The sequence below is a fragment of the Thalassophryne amazonica genome, chromosome 6, assembly GCF_902500255.1.
Source record: "Thalassophryne amazonica chromosome 6, fThaAma1.1, whole genome shotgun sequence".
In the NCBI taxonomy this organism is placed as follows: domain Eukaryota; kingdom Metazoa; phylum Chordata; class Actinopteri; order Batrachoidiformes; family Batrachoididae; genus Thalassophryne; species Thalassophryne amazonica.
The window spans coordinates 86,399,850-86,418,912 of NC_047108.1; the positions used below are offsets into that span (position 1 = coordinate 86,399,850).

General features: G+C 42.1%; 1 protein-coding gene across 1 annotated transcript; it reads right to left on the minus strand.

Moving 5' to 3' along the window:
• Positions 1-5,211: 5,211 nt before the first annotated feature.
• rh50 (Rh50-like protein) lies at positions 5,212-6,636 on the minus strand. Its single transcript, XM_034171504.1, has one exon. The coding sequence runs from the start codon at positions 6,634-6,636 to the stop codon at positions 5,212-5,214; it is 1,425 nt and encodes a 474-aa protein (XP_034027395.1).
• Positions 6,637-19,063: the final 12,427 nt, after the last annotated feature.

Here is a 19,063-nt window from a genome sequence, read left to right on the forward strand (position 1 = left end):
CTTCAAATGAACTTATCTGTTTCAAATATTATGTTATTATATTTGTTTCAAATGAACTTCTTATCTGTTTCAAATATTATAGTATTTGCTTCAAATGAACTTCTTATCTGTTTCAAATATTATAAGTAAGTAAACTTTATTTATATAGCACTTTTCACAGACCAGGGTCACAAAGTGCTTCACATGATAAAATCAATAAATACAAAATAACACATACAAACATTTAAAAGAAGATCAAGCTAAAATGCATTTTTAAAAAGGTGAGTCTTAAGTTGCTTTTTAAAAGCATCGACAGAGTCTATCGAGTGAAGGGAGCAGGGAAGCTCATTCCAAAGGCGCGGCGCCACGGCTTTAAAAGATCTGTCCCCTCGAGTTTTAAAACAGGTACGGGGAACCGTCAGCAGGTTCAGGTTGGAGGAGCTCAGGCCCCGGGTGCACACATACTGTTGGATCAGGTCCTTGATGTATTCCGGAGCCTGCCTGTGCAGAGCTCTAAATGTAAGCACCAGGATATTATAATTTATCCTAAACGAGACAGGGAGCCAATGCAGGGACTTGAGTATTGGGCTAATATGGGCTCTCCTGTGGGTGCAGGTCAGAAGCCGTGCAGCGGAGTTTTGCACAACCTGCAAACGAGCCAGTTCTTTCTTATTAAGACACGTGAACAGGCTGTTACAATAATCCAATTGCGAAGATATAAAAGCATGTACAATCATCTCTACCTCTTCAAAAGACACCATTTTTCGAAGTTTAGAGATATTCTGTATCTGGAAAAAACAATTCTTAACTATTGTATGATGTTCCAGAGACATCCCTTCATCCAAGATAATGCCAAGATTGCGCAGGCTGCCCTTAACTGAACTATTCAGTTCACCAAGGTGCAGCCTGATAGCAGGCATGGCACTCTCCGGAGTAACAATCAATGTTTCAGTCTTATCAGAGTTCAGCTGCAAGCTGTTTTCACTGAGCCATTCCTTAACTTTGGTGAGACAATTGGTTAAAGAATTGAGTTTCTGGGTCTCAGTTGTTTTAAAGGAGCAATACAGCTGCAGGTCACCATCATAGAGATGATAGGATACGTCACAAAACTGCTGGATCAACTTACCGAGAGGGATGATGTACAAAAGAAATAAAATAGGTCCCAGAACCGAGCCCTGGGGCACACCCCACAAAAGGTCAGCAGACTCAGACATCACATTATCAACAGACACACTAAAAGTTCTACCAACCAGGTAAGAGCTAAACCACTCTAATACAGGACCCGACATCCCCACCAGATCCTATAGTCTTTTGATCAGGATGCCATGGTCAACTGTGTCAAATGCAGATGACAGATCTAACAAAACCAGGACAGTGCATTTGCCAGTGTCAGCGCCATCATAATGTCACTCGACACTTTCAACAGAGCTGTTTCAGTGGAGTGAAACACACGGTACCCAGATTGAAAAGTGTCATAAATGTTGTTAGGCTGCAAAAAGAAAGTTAGTTGGGCACAGACCAATTTTTGCAAGACTTTAGCCAGGAAAGGGGCTTTTGATATTGGCCTAAAGTGCTTCAGATCTGTAGGGTCCAGTCCAGCTTTCTTAAGCTGTGGCTCCACAACAGCATGCTTGAAAGAACTGGGGAACATACCAGTCAACAGGGACATATTAAACATTTTGGCAACATATGGCCCAATAGAGTCAAATACATTCATGAAAAGTCTAAAAGGAAGAACATCTAGTGTACTAGAGGATGGTTTTGTTTTGCTGATAATGGATAAAATGTCCTCTTTTGTAACAGGAGCAAATAATGCCCAGCATTGAGGGGGTGGTCCCATATGCTGGGGGCCTTGACAAGGTGGCACTGACTGTGGCAATCTGTCTTTTATAGCTCTGACCTTATCAATAAAGAAAGTCAGAAACTCATCACTAGTAGTTTTAGAGTGAACAGGAGTGACATAAGTAGCAGGTGCCACAATAGAGCTAATAGTTTCAAAGAGCGCCTTGGGATTTCCTCTATTAGAGGAAGTCAGCTGACTGAACTACACTCAACAAAAATATAAACGCAACACTTTTGGTTTTGCTCCCATTTTGTATGAGATGAACTCAAAGATCTAAAACTTTTTCCACATACACAATATCACCATTTCCCTCAAATATAGTTCACAAACCAGTCTAAATCTGTGATAGTGAGCACTTCTCCTTTGCTGAGATAGTCCATCCCACCTCACAGGTGTGCCATATCAAGATGCTGATTAGACACCATGATTAGTGCACAGGTGTGCCTTAGACTGTTCACAATAAAAGGCCACTCTGAAAGGTGCAGTTTTGTTTTATTGGGGGGATACCAGTCAGTATCTGGTGTGACCACCATTGGCCTCATGCAGTGCAACACATCTCCTTCGCATAGAGTTGATCAGGTTGTCAATTGTGGCCTGTGGAATGTTGGTCCACTCCTTTTCAATGGCTGTGCGAAATTGCTGGATATTGGCAGGAACTGGTACATGCTGTCGTATACGCCGGTCCAGAGCATCCCAAACATGCTCAATGGGTGACATGTCCGGTGAGTATAGCGGCCATGCAAGAACTGGGACATTTTCAGCTTCCAAGAATTGTGTACAGATCCTTGCAACATGGGGCCGTGCATTATCCTGCTGCAACATGAGGTGATGTTCTTGGATGTTGGCACAACAATGGGCCTCAGGATCTCGTCACGGTATCTCTGTGCATTCAAAATGCCATCAATAAAATGCACCTGTGTTCTTCGTCCATAACAGACGCCTGCCCATACCATAACCCCACCGCCACCATGGGCCACTCGATCCACAACATTGACATCAGAAAACCGCTCACCCACACGACGCCACACACGCTGTCTGCCATCTGCCCTGAACAGTGTGAACCGGGATTCATCCGTGAAGAGAACACCTCTCCAACGTGCCAAACGCCAGCAAATGTGAGCATTTGCCTACTCAAGTCGGTTACGACGACGAACTGGAGTCAGGTCGAGACCCCGATGAGGACGACAAGCATGCAGATGAGCTTCCCTGAGATGGTTTCTGACAGTTTGTGCAGAAATTCTTTGGTTATGCAAACCGACTGTTTCAGCAGCTGTCCGAGTGGCTGGTCTCAGACGATCTTGGAGGTGAACATGCTGGATGTGGAGGTCCTGGGCTGGTGTGGTTACACGTGGTCTGCGGTTGTGAGGCTGGTTGGATGTACTGCCAAATTCTCTGAAACGCCTTTGGAGACGGCTTATGGTAGAGAAATGAACATTCAATACACGAGTCAGCATGCCAAGTGCATGCTCCCTCAAATCTTGCGGCATCTGTGGCATTGTGCTGTGTGATAAAACTGCACCTTTCAGAGTGGCCTTTTATTGTGGGCAGTCTAAGGCACACCTGTGCACTAATCATGATGTCTAATCAGCATCTTGATATGGCACACCTGTGAGGTGGGATGGATTATCTCAGCAAAGGAGAAGTGCTCACTATCACAGATTTAGACTGGTTTGTGAACAATATTTGAGGGAAATGGTGATATTGTGTATGTGGAAAAAGTTTTAGATCTTTGAGTTCATCTCATACAAAATGGGCGCAAAACCAAAAGTGTTGCGTTTATATTTTTGTTGAGTGTAATTTGCCCTGGCCTCTTCTAACATCTTATTTAGGGAGGCTATTAGGTCTCTCAAATGCAGCCTGTGGACCTCCAGTTTTGTAGATTTCCACAAGCGTTCAATTTGACGACAAGATCTCCTTAGATTCATGATCGCATCATTAATCCAGGGGCAGAACCTTTCACGAGATGCATTCTTAGATTTAAGTGGTGCAACTTGATCCAAGATAGTTGCACAGTGACTGTTAAAGCTGTCCACAAGGCCATCAATTTCAGTGCATTCACTAAAAAGAAGAGGATCAAACTTATCACAAAAATGTGTAGATGTTGCCTCTGTGATAATCCTCCTCGCTACCTTGGAGAGCACAGGCCTTGGCTGAGACGGCACCCTCAAGTCAAAGAGAACACAGGAGTGGTCGCTCAACAGAACATCCTCTACGCACACATCAGCAACATGCAGACCCAATGTGAACACCAGATCCAAAGTATGGCCTTTACTATGGGTGGGGCCTGACACATGCTGTTTAAATTTAAATGCCTCAGTCACTGATAAAAGTTCTACAGCATGACTTGATGTGTCATTGTCAATGTGCAAATTAAAATCCCCCATAATTAAAACCCTTTCCAATCGAATTATGGATGTTAAAAGGTCTGTGAAATCCTTTAAAAAGGTCCCAGCAGGGCCTGGGGGGCAATAAATCAAAATACAATAAAAAGTATCTGAGGAACCAACTTCCATCATAAGTACCTCAAAAGAGGGGGCGTGATCTGTGTTCGTATGTCTGCATGTGAACCTGTCCTGGTACACAGCAGCCAGGCCCCCACTGCGGCGAGAGGGGCGGGGCTTTCCCACAACTAAACAGCCAGCTGGACAGAGCTCATTTAAATGTATGAACTCATTCTCCCTCTGCCACGTTTCAGTAAGGAAAAGGAAATCCAAGTTCTTCCTGACAAAAAGTTAATTAATAGAGAATGCTTTATTTGCAATGGAGCATGCATTCAATAATCCGATCCGACTCAGCGATGACGCCTCGGTCATTATAGTATTTGCTTCAAATGAACTTCTTATCTGTTTCAAATATTATGTTATTATATTTGCTTCAAATGAACTTCTTATCTGTTTCAAATATTTATATTATAGTATTTGCTTCAAATGAACTTCTGATCTGTTTCAAATATTATGTTATTATATTTGCTTCAAATGAACTTCTTATCCGTTTTGGCCCTGCCTTGCTGGCAGCTTTGCAATCACTTATCTCTTGTTGCTGTTAAAATGCAAACACTGATTGAAAATGAATGGCCCCTGATTGCTTTGCTTCTATTTCTTGTAGCATGTCCAAGAGGTGATGGTGGTACCAGCCATGCTCGTCTGCTGGACAAACTATGTAATGACACCAGTTCCAGCAACCAAAGTGATTTTCAGCATTGTTTATTCAGTAAAATATAAGTTGTCATATCAGAAAAGTAATGGCAATACCAATGTGTTGGCAGAAGGCTCATATTGACCAATACTATCTGCCAAATGATATATCGGTTGGACTGAACCTGACAGAAGTATTTCATGGGGTTTTTACAGGTATGATTATGACAAATGCTTTGCTTGCCTGCGTGCACCTCAGGCAGCGGATTCTTCTATGGCAACTATGTTATTGAGTTTAAGTGGTGAATCATAGTCTCTAGGAACATTAAAAAACAGCTCATCATCAAAACAGGAACCATCGGCTGGAGAAGCAAGGTACGGCAGTTTTAAGACAAATCCTGTCAGAACGCCTCCAAACGCGGACACTCCTATTGTGGAGAACAATGCTGCTACTTGGAAGAGAGCCTGTTCCTGGGCAGTCCTTCCTAAGCCTGGTTGTAAACCAGGGATCTGCATCTGGAGTTCAAGCAGCTTTGGGTTGCCAGCCACTGGCGCTCTGTGCGTGAAAATCTCATACATACTGGGGCCGTACACTTCTTCGCTAGCCATCAGTATGGCGCATATCCCTGCAACACATGATATAAGCCCCGTTAGCCCATGCAAGTTATGTATTCCACACTGATCCTGGATCTTGAAGCGTTGAGCCAGTAAGGGGCTTAAGTACTTGTAGCCCAGCATGCATGCAGTGGCACCCATCATACCCAGAATGTATGCAGCTGCAGGAGATATCATCATGTCCACGGATGCCCCAACTGTTACACCTCCAGCCAGGGTCACATTCTGAATATCAGCCATGGTGAGCTTCCCATTTTTGTTCAGCATCGCAGAGAGAGCAAAGGCCGTGAGTGTGGAGGAAGTGAGTCCGATGACGGTGTGGAGGATGGCCCTGTGTTGGTCGTCTCCTTTCAGTGTTAATGCTGAATTGAAGGAGGGCCAAAACACCCACAGGAACAAGGTCCCCATCACGGACAAGATATCTGATTGGTAACTGGTGTTCTCCTTTAAGTGGCCTTCATTTAGACACGGCCTGTAAAGTGCAAAGGTGACACCCAAGCCAAAATAACAGGCAAAAATGTGGATGAGAATGGAGCCACCCGCGTCATTTATCCTCAGATATTTTAACACAGCCCACTCTGTGATAGCAAACACTGGGACTTCCAGCAGAGCCATTACCAGCAGCTGCAATGGACTAGTCTTCCCCAGCACGGCCCCAAAAGATATCAGCACCACCGCACAGACGAACTCGGCATTTATGAGGTTAATCACACCAAGGTGGATCTTACCACCGTGGTTGAACTGGAAGAAACCCTGCACTAGGATGGCCCACTGGATGGCAAAAGTAGCTGTGAGAAAGTTAAAGGCTATCCCACTGAAACCATAGAGTCTGAAAAATGCCAGAAGGCACCCAAAGCCGAGGAATATCATCACGTGAATGTCCATAAAAAACGGGTAGTCCCTGTAGACTGCGTTGTCCATAGGGCTGGTCTTGTTGGTTTGCAATTTAGCATCAGCGCTGTCATTGTAGGTGACAAAAGCAGTGTACAGGCCAACGATAATCACCTCTGTGACAAACACGAATACAGGTAACCTCACTCGAAGGCTGGCTGACTGTTTCTTCATTGTGAGAGCTGTTTTGAGCAAATGACAGTCATTTCTTTTGCAGCCTGGATTATCTATGTTTAGATAAGAGACTTTCAAGGCATTGGTTCCTTTTAAATAAACAAATACAGGCCATATCACCCTCACACAAAAATACTGCCCTTTGGTCCTTGCAATAACACCGTGCAGTATCATATTTCTGTGTAACTTAAAGTACAAAGTTTGATGATGTTGCAATGAAAACATTTCAAAAGTAGCAGTGTTTGATGACGTGGATTTCTCTAACAGCTTATATTATGTAAATGTGGATCCAGTTAAACAGGTATACAGGAAAACCCTCTTCTGTAGTGTTAAAATGAAGACTGTAGTGTTGATTTATTACATATAAAAGTGTGTAAGAATCAGTGTTGTATAGTATACAGGAAAATCACACTTAAGTAAAAGTACAGATACCCATTAAAAAAATGACTTTAATAGAAGTTCAAGTAACCGATTGAAATGAAATGCTACTCAAGTAAAAGTTAAAGTATCTAGTATTTATTGTACTTAAGTATGACAAGTAATGTATAACTAAATGTACTCAAGTATTGAAAGTAAAAGTACAAGTAAATGTTAATCAAAAACGGACTGTTTTTTTTTTTTTTTTAAATAAAAGTTTATCTAGGCTTGTAAATGACTGGTAGTATTAGTCAAAATACTGAAAATTGTGCACATCACACAAACACTTCAGAAACAAGGTTTCAAAACCTAAACAAGAATAGGCTACTCACTAGGTGTTCACAGAAAAGTTATTTATTTCTATATGTATTTATTTTCATTGTTACATGATTTTATCTTTTCTGTTGTTTTGTTTCATTAGGTTCTTTTTGTCTCTTTCTCTAAAATTGTATTGTAACATTATTAGGCTATTATTATTGACTATTACTGTCTATTATGTAGACTATTATTGTTGTTGCTATATGAATAAAAATAAATTTAAAAAATTACAATTTGACTCTTTACGACAACGAACACAAATCAACACAAACGTGCTGATGCGAACAGCTTAATGCTAACTTTACACTGAAAACGCCATAGACATGCTAATGCGTTAGCATCGGTCCCGTTTTTAAGTTATAAAATACATCTGTCAACTGTTTCAGAAGACCATAACAGGTCGGTTTAACATAAAAATATTAAATATTACTCACAGACATATGCTCTTCAGGGTTTTAGCGGGAAAAAAATTAGGATAAAGCGAAATAAAATCCACAAATCTTAGATCGAAGCATTGCTTCGACCTGCGAATCACTGCTTCGATTGGTTCAAGGTTCAAAGCAAAACCGCGCTGTAGAAAAGTTGATTACAGACCCGCTGCAGGTCTGTAATTAATGTAGAGAAATGATCATTTTCCTGACAAACGCACCCCAAGTGCGCAATTGCAAAAACGCCTACCGGACATGCCTCATGACAAATCGGCCTGACTTCTTTGCAGTCACTAGTAATCAGTGGTGTCTCTGGGTGGAAACACAACTTTTTTTGTGTGTGTGTGTGTGTGTGTGTGTGCGTGTGTTTTTTTTTGTTTTTTGTTTTTTGTAACGAGTAACGGCATGGCGCATAGAGAATGTATCAGAGTGGAAGTATGCAATTAAGGTCGGAAATGTAGTGAAGTAAAAGTGAAAGTAGGCTGAATTTAAAAAAACTCAAGTAAAGTACAAAGTTTCCCAAAACATACTTAAGTACAGTAGTGAAGTATTTTTACTTCGACAACACTGGTAAGAATGTACTTTACACTGTTCATATTTAAAAGTGGAATTGTTTGGGCATTATGTAGAATACATGAGGCTAAGGCCTCAGCTTTGGTTTGAACCAACAACCTTCTGTGTCCCAAGAATTTATTTTTCTATTTGTCATTCAGTTCAAAGGCAGCATCAAAATTACTCCTTCAGAGAGTTAAACTGCACAAGTTGAAAGTCGGGTTCACACTGATATGATCAACTTCAAGAAACATCTCCAAAACTGTGCAAAGTTTAACACTGAGAGTGTTAAAATAACACTTTAAGAAATTAAATTAACTTTTAAATATTTGACCCTAAGATTATAACACTTCAATTTTTGGTTGCGTAAACTGCTGACCTACAGAATTTGGGTTTTCAATTCCAGGCATGACCTGTGCTATTAATGCTGTTTGTGAAAATTAAAGGGACTTCACCTCCATTGTCTCTGTTCAAGCACCTACAAAAGACACACTGTTTATTTAGCAGTGTTAAATTAACACTGCATCAAGTGCATGCATATGGTTCCATTCAAGAGTATTAATTCTACTGTAGTGTTGAATTAACTGTATCACGAGTACAGCAGGTCTAGGAACTGCTAGACTCCATGGCTGTCTGTCTGTATTCACTATATGGCCTCTATTGATCGCGTAAACTTCCAAAAGATTGAAAAACCCTCTGCACACCGTCATCAACAACCAGAGGAGCCTCTTCAGCCACAGACTGCTCCTTCCCAAGTGCAGCGCCAACAGACTGAAAAACTCCTTTGTCCCTCAGGCCATCAGACTGTACAACTCCTCACTCAGGGGGAGGAGGAGTAACAGGAAGACAGAGGATGGGAAGGAGAGGAACAGTAGTAGCCAGTAAATCAGTATTGATCAGTATGTCTGGTAATTATATTATGCATTTATATTTATATTTGCAAATTGTTTTTCTTTTTTACTTTTACTTTTGATACTCTGTGTGCTTCTTACCCTGTGTGCTGCGATACAATGCTGCTGGAACCTCAATTTCCCCGAGGGAATCTTCCCAAGGGTGTTATGTGTCGATGCGGGTTGAGGAGCGGACCTGCGTCAGACAGAGCCCAGCGCTAAAAATAACCAGAAGGCGGTTCCAATAACAAAAACAATTGATTTATTTCACCCGCTGGTGCACAACAAAGTGTAAAAAACCAAAATAGCGTCCTTCTGGTGGAGTGAAGGCTGGCACGCTCTCCAGCGCCCGAAAGGATCGAAGCCCGGCGCTCCTGGACCCACTACCACCGCCAAACACCCCCCATGTGGACACGACAAACCGACTCTCTGCGAAGCATAGAAGAGGTGAGGTAAGTCAGCAGTTACAACTAATATCCTTCAAAAGACACACACTATCAGCAACACATTCAGGTCTGTATTTTTAACTTTATGCAAATGAGCAGCTTCTCACAACAGGTGGAGGATCACTCGTCCGCACGCCACAGCAGTGAGAAGCGAGCTGCACAATTCTCATCTCAAATTCAAGTATACTGCGTAACAAAATACCAAGTTACTATCAACAATTAGTCAAACACTTAATCACCTTTGATGTGTGCTGACAGCATGTGTCCCTCACCCTTCCTTGCTTCACGGGCTCAATGTGTCAAACCCAGGCGCGGTCCTCAGCATCTCACAAACTAACATCACAAGGTCGAGTTCCCGGCAGTTCTGCTTGAATCACACATGGCTTAAATGCAGAACGCCATCCAATTATCTGCTTCAGCTGAAAGTCTTTAAGGTTGCATGTGAGCACCAGTCACAGGTGCTGCACATGATGTTGATGAGGGTGAAGGATTCTTCAGCCAGCACCTTCTCCACAGACAAATCAGTTCTCATGCCACCTGGAGAGCAAAGAAAAGAAAAGAACACCAAAATATCCAGCCACACCCCCCCAACACACAACAAAGGGATCAGTAAAGTTCTATCTAATCTAATCTGATCTGATCTAATCTAAAAAAAATAATACAGAAATATGAAAGAACTAGTAAACTGTGCACATGATGGAGTGGAAGTATATTGTTCTTGAAATATCCTATGATAAACTCAACTGTTATGAAAATGTGTTGTTACACCCCTAATACATATGGTATAAATAAGCAATGAAACTGTAAAATGCCCTATGACTGCTGGGATAGGTTCCATTCCCTCTTGACCCTTGACTCAAATTATTTTAAATTATTGCATTTTATGCAAGTTGGTTTAGTTCCACCATTACCTGCTTTTGTACGAGACAAAGAATTGAAGACTTGCAGTGAAGACTCATTTACGGAGCATCAGTGTTTAATTTTAGAGCACAATACACACTGCATATATCTCTAAAATCTGTAGTGAAACACACATTACATGATTTAGTACAAACATTATAATTCAAAGATGTACAGAATGTACACATTATTTTGCCATTGCATTCTGATAATGGCCTCAAGTTGAGTCCACACTGCCAGGTCCAGTCATGTGCAGTCACATACACAAGGTTTAAGGGTTTAAAGGTCGTGACAATGAACTTCGACACACCGGCAGCCACCAGGATTTTGACGTGCAGAAAGACGACATGTTCTAACACTGAATGAATTAAAAACCACACAAGCAAAACCCCAGAAGTGTTGGTAATGATTAAGAATACTCAATGTTTTATATTCTTGCTACAATTATGCACATACAGACTTAGAGAGAGACTGAGGGCTGTACAGATATTCACGAAAAACAGGGCATACTGATATATGTATGTTTAGGTCTTTAGGATGAGGTGATGGTATATGCTGGAGCAATTAAACTGTACATGACACACTGAATGTTTGTGTGTTTTAAAAAGTCTTGCAACACCCTGGCAATGCTAACACTGATGGCAAAAAAACAAAACAAAAAAAAACCCAAGGAAAGAACATATACAATATGCATGATAATTTGTTAAAACTAAAATTTGTGTATACACAGATATATTGTATTATACAGGTTCTTGTAAAGTGGTAATATACTACATTTGTGCATGTTGCTACAACAAATAATTTCTATTCATTAATTTTTTGGCAAATATGAAAGTCTATGACTAAGCAGCAGGATTACATGATCATAAGTGTAAAGTGTTGGGTATTTTCTCCTCCAAACATTCTTAAAACCTTTAACAAGACAAACAGAGTCAAAAAACACCAGTGAGACAGAAAGTCAAATTTAGCTCGCGAGGAGTGCAAACACTTATCATCTGTTCTGCAAAAGCTTGGAGTGTCCTGTTTAAAACAGTAAGCATTTGTACAGCATAAGGTCAAAATAACCTCCATCTCTTCACTCCCAGTCGTTAGTGGCTACAGAAACAAAGGTTGTGCTGTCAGTGTAATAATAACAAGTACATTCTCAGGATTACGTTAAGACAGGTGCAAAACAGCTCAATAACATTTCATCAGAACAAAGACAAAGGAACAAATGTTTAACAGTGATAAAATATATATATATAAAATCTTTAACATAAAGAAAGCTGTTTAAATAACTTATAAAATATTTAACAGACATGAACACAATAGCAAAAAATAAAAAAAATAAAAAAATTGCCATCTATGACAATCAGGGATGATAACACCCAGCTGACACACGAGCGCACACACACACACACACACACACACACACACACACACACACACACACACACACACACACACACACACACACACACACACACACACACACATATAAACATTTTGATATTCAAATAAAATATTTAACTATTATGTGTGTAGTCCATAATCTGTTTAAATGTTGTATTTAAAATGTACTTAATGTTTAATAAATATTAAGTACATTTTATGTTTAATAAAGCCATTTAATAAATAAAATAACTTTTCAGTATACAATTGTGGCAAAATGGCTGCTATCACAACCAATTTCACATTATTATTGGCACATTTTAATTGTATTCAAACAGCATATATGGACAGTATTGTCCTGCCAAAAACGTCACCATATGTTTATAATGGAATTATATTTTTTGCTTTCCAGCACTGCATGGAGTATATAGGTCCCCACAGGTCTGATGGGGTTGATCACAGGGATATTTTGTGATACAAAAACAGTTTGTTTGTCATGGTCTACCTCTGTCTGCCTGTCTCCTTTCCTTTGTTTAACCTTGTGTGTAGTTTGCTAGTTTTTCCCCCAGATGGTGCTCTGCAGAGCCGAGGATCGCCTGCTGCTCATCACCGCCACACACCTGACGTGCATGAGCGGCTCATCAGCAATGGGTTACTTAAACCCAGGCTTTCAGTTTATTCACTGCTGGATTCTTGGTTTTCCATGCCATGAAGCCAGATTCTTTCATGATCCATGATCCAAGAGCCAAGCCAGATTCTTGCCAAAACTCCCATGACCTTGACCTTGTCTTTCCTGCCGCTTCCATGTGCTCTGATGTTGGAGTTTTCCACAGCTTGTTTCAAGGTAACCTGGCCAACTCTAATTCCCATATTAGAGCTTGTTGATTTCTCTGGTGCTTCCAGACACTCTCCTGCATGGCTTCCATGTCACATATGCTCCTGGCTCACGACTGTCTGCACCATGTCACTGTGGAACACTCTGACTCTCTGCTACAGAGCGCGTAGCTCTGCCACGCTTCAGTTAAGTTCCTTCATGTTCTGTGAGATCCTGCTCTCACTCTGTTTCTGTCAGTGATTGTGCTTGACTAAGAACTGGCTCCAAGAATTGTTCCAAGAACTAGTACCAAGAACTACAACCCCAATTCCAATGAAATTGGGATGTTGTGTAAAATGCAGATAAAAACAGAATACAATGATCTGCAAATCCTCTCCAACCTATATTCAATTGAAGACACCACAAAGACAACATATTTAATATTCAAACTGATAAACGTTGTTGTTTTTGTGTAAATATTTGCTCATTTTGAAATGGATACCTGCAACACATTTCAAAAAAGTTAGGACGGGGCAACAAAAGACTGGGAAAGTTGATGAATGCTCAAAGAAAACCTAATTGGAAACAGGGGAGTGTCATGATTGGGTATAAAAGGAGCATCCTCAAAAGGCTCAGCCATTCACAAGCAAAGATGGCGCGATGATCACCACTCTGGAGACTCTGGAGAACTTTCTACACATAAGCGGCAAGGCCGAAAACCAACATTAAATCCCCGTGACCTTCGATCCCTCAGGCAGCACTGCATTAAAAACCAACATCATTGTGTAAAGGATCTTACCATGTGGGCTCAGGAACACTTCAGAAAACCATTGTCAGTTAACACAGTTCGTTGCTACATCTACAAGTGCAAATTAAAACTCTACCATGCAAAGCGAAAGCCATACTTCAACAACATCCAGAAACACCGCCGCCTTCTCTGGGCCTGAGCTCATTTGAAATGGACAGACACAAAGTGGAAAAGTGTGCTGTGGTCTGATGAGTCCACGTTTCAAATTGTCTTTGGAAATCATGGACGTCGTGTCCTCCAGACAAAAGAGGAAAAAGACCATCCAGAATGTTACCAGCGCAAAGTTCCAAAGCCAGTATCTGTGATGGTATGGGGGTGTGTTAGTGCCCATGGCATGGGCAACTTACACATCTGTGATGGCACCATCAATGCCGAAAGGTACATCCAGGTTTTGGAGCAACACATGCTGCCATCCAAGCAACGTCTTTTTCAGGGACGTCCCTGCTTATTTCAGCAAGACAATGCCAAGACACATTCTGCACATGTTACAACAGCGTGGCTTCATAGTAAAAGAGTGTGGGTACTAGACTGGTCTGCCTGCAGTCCAGACCTGTCGCCCACAATGTGTGGAACATTATGAAGCGTAAAATACGACAACGGAGACCCCGGACTGTTGAACAACTGAAGTCTTACATCAAGCAAGAATGGGAAAGAATTCCACCTACAAAGTGTCCTCAGTTCCCAAATGTGGCAGCACGATGACTTAGTGGTTAGCACTGTTGCCTCACAGCGAGAAGGTCATGGGTTCGATTCCCGCCTGTGACCTTTCTGTGTGGAGTTTGCACGTTCTCCCCGTGTTTGCGTGGGTTTTCTCCGGGTGCTCCGGTTTCCTCCCACATCCAAAGATATGCGGGTTAAGTGGATTGGAATCTTTAAATTGTTCATAGGTGTGCGAGTGGGTGTGAATGTGTTTGTTTGTCTGTTTGTGGCCCTGCGACAGATTGGCGTCCTGTCCTGGGTGTACCCTGCGTCACGCTCTATGACTGCTGGGATAGCCTCCAGCCCCCCATGACCCTTGATTGGACTAAGCAGTTGAAGATGAGTGAGTGAGTGAATGAGTTCCCAAACGCTTATTCACCCGATTGACGTATCCCATAATCCCTTGCACGCCAGAGAGTCGCTGCAGTCAAACAACATAGAGAATCCACAATGACAATTGTAAATGAATATTATACTACAAAAATGTAATTTTTTATGCTTTTCATCACGTTAATAAGAGACTGCTGCATGATACCCTGAAAACTTGCTAAAACCATTATAACAAATAATCTGTGTCTGGTACGTTTAATCTGCGTGGAATTTAATAAACGCAAACCAAATTTCAGACATATTATATATATTACTCTGGAACAAAGAGGACAAACAGTGTTGTAAAGAACAATAATCAAGACGTTAAAGAGCAAACTTCACTTTCCCACAGAACGACATGATCAGGAAGCGAGCGTAGCTCACAGCAGCTCCCATTGAAAATAACGGAGAGACAGTCTGTGATTCTCATGTTTACATAAAATAAACTCAATAACAATGTCTATAATCCCAGAGAATATATTCACGAGAGTTTTAGGCACAGTATAAAAATAGTTTTATGTTGCGATGTTAATGGTGTTGTCTGTGTGCAGCGGTTAAAGCGCAGCCCTGATCAGAGCGTCTCAATGCAGTTCTCAGTGTTACTGAGATCTTGCAGAGCGGCGACCTCTTCGAAGTTTTGCGGGATTTGAAATGTCAATAGGGTGAATTGAGTGTTGTTAGAAGGAAAGGTGATGTAACAGTGGTAAACATACCACTGTCCCAGCTTTTTTGAAACGTGTTGCAGGCATCCATTTCAAAATGAGTAAATATTTGCACAAAAACAATAAAGTTTATCAGTTTGAACATTAAATATCTTTTATTTGAGGTGTATTCAATTGAATATACGTTGAAGAGGATTTGCAAATCATTGTATTCTGTTTTATTTACATTTTACACAACGTCCCAACTTCACTGGAATTGGGATTGTATTTCCAAGAACTGTTTTCCTAGAACTGTATGAACTCTGATATTGGACCACTAAGAACTTTCCAAGTCGTTTCTAAAGTCAAGTCCTGCTTAATTGGAACTGCGTCCAGAAGCGCAGCACTTGACCTCTGAAGACACTCATGTACTGTGAACGATTCCTGAACAGCAAACCTTATTTCCTAGGCTGTGGACATTATTTCCAGAACAGTGAACACTCCTGTTTTAAGCCTACAGTGAACTGCTTGTTGTTGCTTCAGTGTTACGAGTGCAAGCCCTCACCTCTGTTCTCCTAGTTCCCATACTCGGCTCTGTGCGCCCATCTGGCTCCAGATGTTGTGTGGGCCGCTGAAGAGGAGGTACTGCTGGCCCACCACCACCAGAGGGCGCCCTGCCTGGAGTGCGGGCTCCAGGCACCAGAGGGCGCCGCCGCCTCACGGGAGCAGCCTCGGTGACAGCTGTCACCCATCACCTGAGACAGCTGACGGCAATCATCAGTGAGGTATATCAGCAGGACGGCATCTCCACCTCATTGCCGAGATATCGTTCTACCTGGAAGGTAATATTCTCAGCTGACTGCTTGACAGTAACCTTTTGTGACTTTTGTGAGTGATAACAGACCTTTTTTCCAACGAGAGGTGGAGGTAGCTTTCCTGCCGTGTGGATTACTGGGTGCAAACGCGCCCACCTTTAATTGTGTTTTTGTTCCTCGCCAGCAGTACCAGGTCCGACACGCGGAGGCAGTGGCCACCTGGGAGTTCGGGACTTGGCGGCTCCAGTATACCCGGGGTCCTGTGGCGGAGGAGGCCGTGTGGTACCGGTCTTACCTTGGAGAGGCGTCTCCTATCTTCGAGCCTGCCCACACGACACTTTTGTAAATTGACTGTTGTCCATTTCTGTGATTGGTTGTATTCGTTGTGCACATTCACAACAGTAAAGCGTTGTTATTTGACTTACTCCATTGTCCGTTCATTTGCGCCCCCTGTTGTGGGTCCGTGTTCCTACACTTTCCCAACACCAGATCCAGTTTTAATTCATTTAAAATGTGATTTTTTTTTTTTTTTTTTTACCAATATACTCACAGCCCACAAGTGGTCTGCAGACCATTGTTGTATAAAGGATGCCCTACAGTATTTCTACCAGATCTAGATTCAGTCAAAACTGTAAACAATTTGCCACATAATATGACAGTATTAGTATGACAAAGGTAATGGACAGGTACTTGTATAGTGGTGGATGAACAGATGAATACCAAAGGATTCAATAGTAGGACCTTTTAGGGTCGTGACAAATCACATTTATATACAAGTTGAATTTGTACAGTGAAAACATGTTTAGTCTTATATTTCCATGATGTATTATTTCACCCCCAAAACCCAGTGTGCCCTGATCAGCCAGCACAACTTACACATGTAGAACTGTAGAGAAAAACAAATCAACCTAGAGAGGATCAATACCTCCAGCAAGGTCCAAAGGTCCTTTGTTTATTTCTACAGTACACCCTGATCTGTAGGTGAGGCAGGTATTTAACTATCACCCTATAGACAGATGTTTAATTCCAGGTGTGTGTTACACGCAAAGAGGTTATATACACTCAACAAAAATATAAATGCAACACTTTTGGTTTTGCTCCCATTTTGTATGAGATGAACTCAAAGATCTAAAACTTTTTCCACATACACAATATCACCATTTCCCTGAAATATTGTTCACAAACGAGTCTAAATCTGTGATAGTGAGCACTTCTCCTTTGCTGAGATAATCCATCCCACCTCACAGGTGTGCCATATCAAGATGCTGATTAGACACCGTGATTAATGCACAGGTGTGCCTTAGACTGCCCACAATAAAAGGCCACTCTGAAAGGTGCAGTTTTATCACGCAGCACAATGCCACAGATGTCGCAAGATTTGAGGGAGCGTGCAATTGGCATGCTGACAGCAGGAATGTCAACCAGAGCTGTTGCTCATGTATTGAATGTTCATTTCTCTACCATAAGCCGTCTCCAAAGGCATTTCAGAGAATTTGGCAGTACATCCAACCAGCCTCACAACCGCAGACCACGTGTAAGCACACCAGCCCAGGACCTCCACATCCAGCATGTTCACCTCCAAGATCGTCTGAGACCAGCCACTCGGACAGCTGCTGAAACAATCGGTTTGCATAACCAAAGAATTTCTGCACAAACTGTCAGAATCCGTCTTAGGGAAGCTCATCTGCATGCTCGTCGTCCTCATCGGGGTCTCGACCTGACTCCAGTTCATCGCCGTAACCAACTTGAGTGGGCAAATGCTCACATTCGCTGGCGTTTGGCACGTTGGAGAGGTGTTCTCTTCACGGATGAATCCCGGTTCACACTGTCCAGGGCAGATGGCAGACAGCGTGTGTGGCGTCGTGTGGGTGAGCGGTTTTCTGATGTCAATGTTGTGGATTGAGTGGCCCATGGTGGCGGTGGGGTTATGGTATGGACAAGCGTCTGTTATGGACGAAGAACACAGGTGCATTTTATTGATGGCATTTTGAATGCACAGAGATGCCGTGACGAGATCCTGAGGCCCATTGTTGCACCAACATCCAAGAACATCACCTCATGTTGCAGCAGGATAATGCACGGCCCCATGTTGCAAGGATCTGTACACAATTCTTGGAAGCTGAAAATGTCCCAGTTCTTGCATGGCCGGCATACTCACCGGACATGTCACCCATTGAGGAGTGGACCAACATTCCACAGGCCACAACTGACAACCTGATCAACTCTATGCGAAGGAGATGTGTTGCACTGCATGAGGCAAATGGTGGTCACACCAGATACTGACTGGTATCCCCCCCAATAAAACAAAACTGCACCTTTCAGAGTGGCCTTTTATTGTGGGCAGTCTAAGGCACACCTGTGCACTAATCATGGTGTCTAATCAGCATCTTGATATGGCACACCTGTGAGGTGGGATGGATTATCTCAGCAAAGGAGAAGTGCTCACTATCACAGATTTAGACTGGTTTGTGAACAATATTTGAGGGAAATGGTGATATTGTGTATGTGGAAAAAGTTTTAGATCTTTGAGTTCATCTCGTACAAAATGGGAGCAAAACCAAAAGTGTTGCTTTTATATTTTTGTTGAGTGTATGAGAACTAGAGGCCGCAGTCGCACTGAGTCATGTCCCAGCAAGGAGGCGTGGTCGTCATTTTAATTCCAGGCAACTTAGTGAGAAGCGCCCATAGACGCTCAATTAGTCTCGTCAAGAAACAGGTGAAATATGCCGGAAAGCTGCGCATGTTGGCAGAGCCACAAACGGAGTAAGAAGGGAGACAACATTTCCTTCCATAAGTAAGTGGTTTTGGTTATAAACAGGTGTGTGTCGATAAACAGGTGTGTGTTTCCTTAGTCCGAGGACATGGATCATTATCTCTTCACTTATGTCTAGTTGATATTTTCCACTGCTAGACCGATGTCTAATTAAAATACTTGTCGTTAGTGACTAAAATTGTTCGG

What these genes read in the sequence shown, in the direction of transcription:
- rh50 (XM_034171504.1), bottom strand. Translation starts at nt 6,636, where the DNA reads ATGAAGAAACAGTCAGCCAGCCTTCGAGTGAGGTTACCTGTATTCGTG.